This window comes from Myotis davidii, unplaced genomic scaffold, assembly GCF_000327345.1.
Source record: "Myotis davidii unplaced genomic scaffold, ASM32734v1 scaffold38, whole genome shotgun sequence".
Taxonomy (NCBI): domain Eukaryota; kingdom Metazoa; phylum Chordata; class Mammalia; order Chiroptera; family Vespertilionidae; genus Myotis; species Myotis davidii.
This window is the reverse complement of record NW_006291383.1, coordinates 7568251-7570568: the sequence shown is the minus strand read 5'-3', so window position 1 is coordinate 7570568 and position 2318 is coordinate 7568251. Positions and strand designations below refer to the sequence as shown.

Here is a 2318-nt window from a genome sequence, read left to right as displayed (position 1 = left end):
ATCCCCTTCTGAAACAGACCCTAGAACTAGCTAACATTTGCATAGCTTAGCTTAGGTTCCTAAATTTAAAGTAAGGCACTTAAAAACACATAGGCAGCTGAAACCAGTTTGGCTCAGTGGATAGAGCGTCGGCCTGCAGACTGAAGGGTCCCAGGTTCGATTCCAGTCAAGGGCATGTACCTGGGTTGCAGGCACTTCCCCAGTGGGAGATGTGCAGGAGGCAGCTGATCGATGTTTCTAACTATCTCTCTCTCTTCCTCTCTGTAAAAAACCAATAAAATATACTTAAAAAAAAACACATAGGCTTTGAAATCAGATAAATCTGGGTTCAAACCCTGATAGGGCTACCATACTAACTGTATATCTTGGGCAAGTTATTTCCCTTCTCTGATTCTGTTTCTACATCTGTAGAATGAAAATCAAAATACAGACCTGTAAAGTCATTGTACGGATTTGAAAAGTATGTGCAAAGCACCCAGGAGGAAGTAGGAGCTCATTAAACGATTAGTGTGGGTAGCAGCAGTTGTAGTTATTCAAGTCCAACATGGACACCGGGTATTATTACAATTATTCTCATTTTACAAGAAACTGAGGCTCTGGGAGGTCACGAACCTTCCTCAAAATTACACAGTGATGGAGTGGGGACCCCAACCCATGTCCTCTAGCTCTATATTTGCAATGCCCACTAGCATTTTCTGTGATGATAGAAGTGTTCTATATCTGTACAGTCCAATACAGCCACGACTAGCCACATGTGGCTACTTACTGAGCCTTGAAATGTGACTGGTCTAAACTGAGGTGTGCTGTAAATGTAAAACACATACTTGATTTTGATGACTCTGCATAAGAAAAAAGGATATAAAAGACCTTATTTTCATAGTAATTACAGGTTGAAATGATATTATTTTAGAAATTTGGGCTAAAATATATCAAGATTAATCTCATCTGCTTCTTCCCACTTTTTTAATGTGGCTAATAGAAAAATTTCAATTACATATATGACTGTCATTATGTTTCTATTGGACAGTGAAACTCTAGAGCTTCTCCAATAGAACACTTGAGAAAAGGAACTTAATATTTTGTAAAAACATATTTGCAAACCCACTGCCCCCCAGCATAAGACAGTCAAAGAACATACCCACCAGAAAGAGAGTTCAGGGCCCTCCTCTGAGCTTCATGACCCCTGAGGCCTAGAGAGAAGGGTGACTTTCCCAGGTCTCACAGAAGTGAGCAGTACGCTGGAACCATGCCTTAGGTTCCTCAGCCTGACTCAGCCTCTTAGTCCACCATTCAGGAGTACCTAGTGAGATTGGAAAATCGGTGCTTCTGCTGTGGACAATGGAACCCTGGGTTAATGAAAGTTGGAGTCTGAGAGCCATGATCTTGAGAAAGCAGGATCCTCTGGGAGGTTTCACTGATGGAGCCAATCTCAAGCCACAACTAGACACCGCCCCGAGCCTACTCAGGTAGAAGCCCCCATAAGCACCTCAGGGCTGTGTTACTCTGAGGGACGGCTCTTGTTGTAGATGAGGAAGTCCGAGATGTCATGCCACACATTGCTGTCCTCGTACAGGTAGGTCATAGAGGACTGCAGTGAGGGCTGCAGCGTGGGCCGGTGGTATTCAAAGAGCCACAGCACCAGCCCCCACACTAACGCGGTGAACAATGGGAATGGGTCCCACTTGGGTTCGGGAATGTAGCCCTTCTCCACTCCCAGGCGGCACAGGGCAAATAGGACGCGTGACAGCAGGTACATGTTGATCTGCAGGGAGGGAATGACAGGGGATTACAGGTGTGCACAGTCACTGGGAACCTTCTGCCCAGCCCCATGCATGGATCAGTGTTTTTCAAAGTTGGTGTGCAAGATGAAGTGGTATCAGACATTTTAATACTACTATATTATTTATTTTTTTAAGGTTGTTACCCCACTTTTATTTTATTTTTTAAAAATAATTCTTTATTGCTGAAAATATTACATATGTTCCCCTTTTCCCCCCATTGACCCCCTCCAGCCTACCCCCCCTTGCCACCCCTAGTCTTTAGCACCCTATTGTCTCTATGGGTTATGCATATCTATAATATTAAAAGCATAGTATGCTAATTAGACTGGACATCCTTCCGGATGACCTTCCCCTCGAAGCCGGGGCTGCAAGGGAAGCCCGGGTCCCAGGTGCCAGAGGGAAGCTGGTGCCGGCAGCCAGGGGAAGGAAGGCCTACCCTTGCACAAATTTCGTGCATCGGGCCTCTAGTATGTATATAAGGTCTTTGGTTGAATACCTCCTACCCACCCACCCTCCCTATGAGAGTCTGCATTCCGT

General features: G+C 45.0%; 1 protein-coding gene across 1 annotated transcript in view; it reads right to left on the bottom strand.

The window, feature by feature from the left end:
- Window positions 1–247: 247 nt before the first annotated feature.
- The window catches only part of PXMP4 (peroxisomal membrane protein 4), a 15151-nt gene continuing 13080 nt past the window's right edge, over window positions 248–2318 (bottom strand). The window contains exon 4 of the mRNA XM_006764593.2: window positions 248–1762. Coding sequence (XP_006764656.1) covers window positions 1499–1762 — 264 coding nt within the window. The 3' untranslated portion in view covers window positions 248–1498. The remainder of the gene's footprint in view (window positions 1763–2318) is intronic.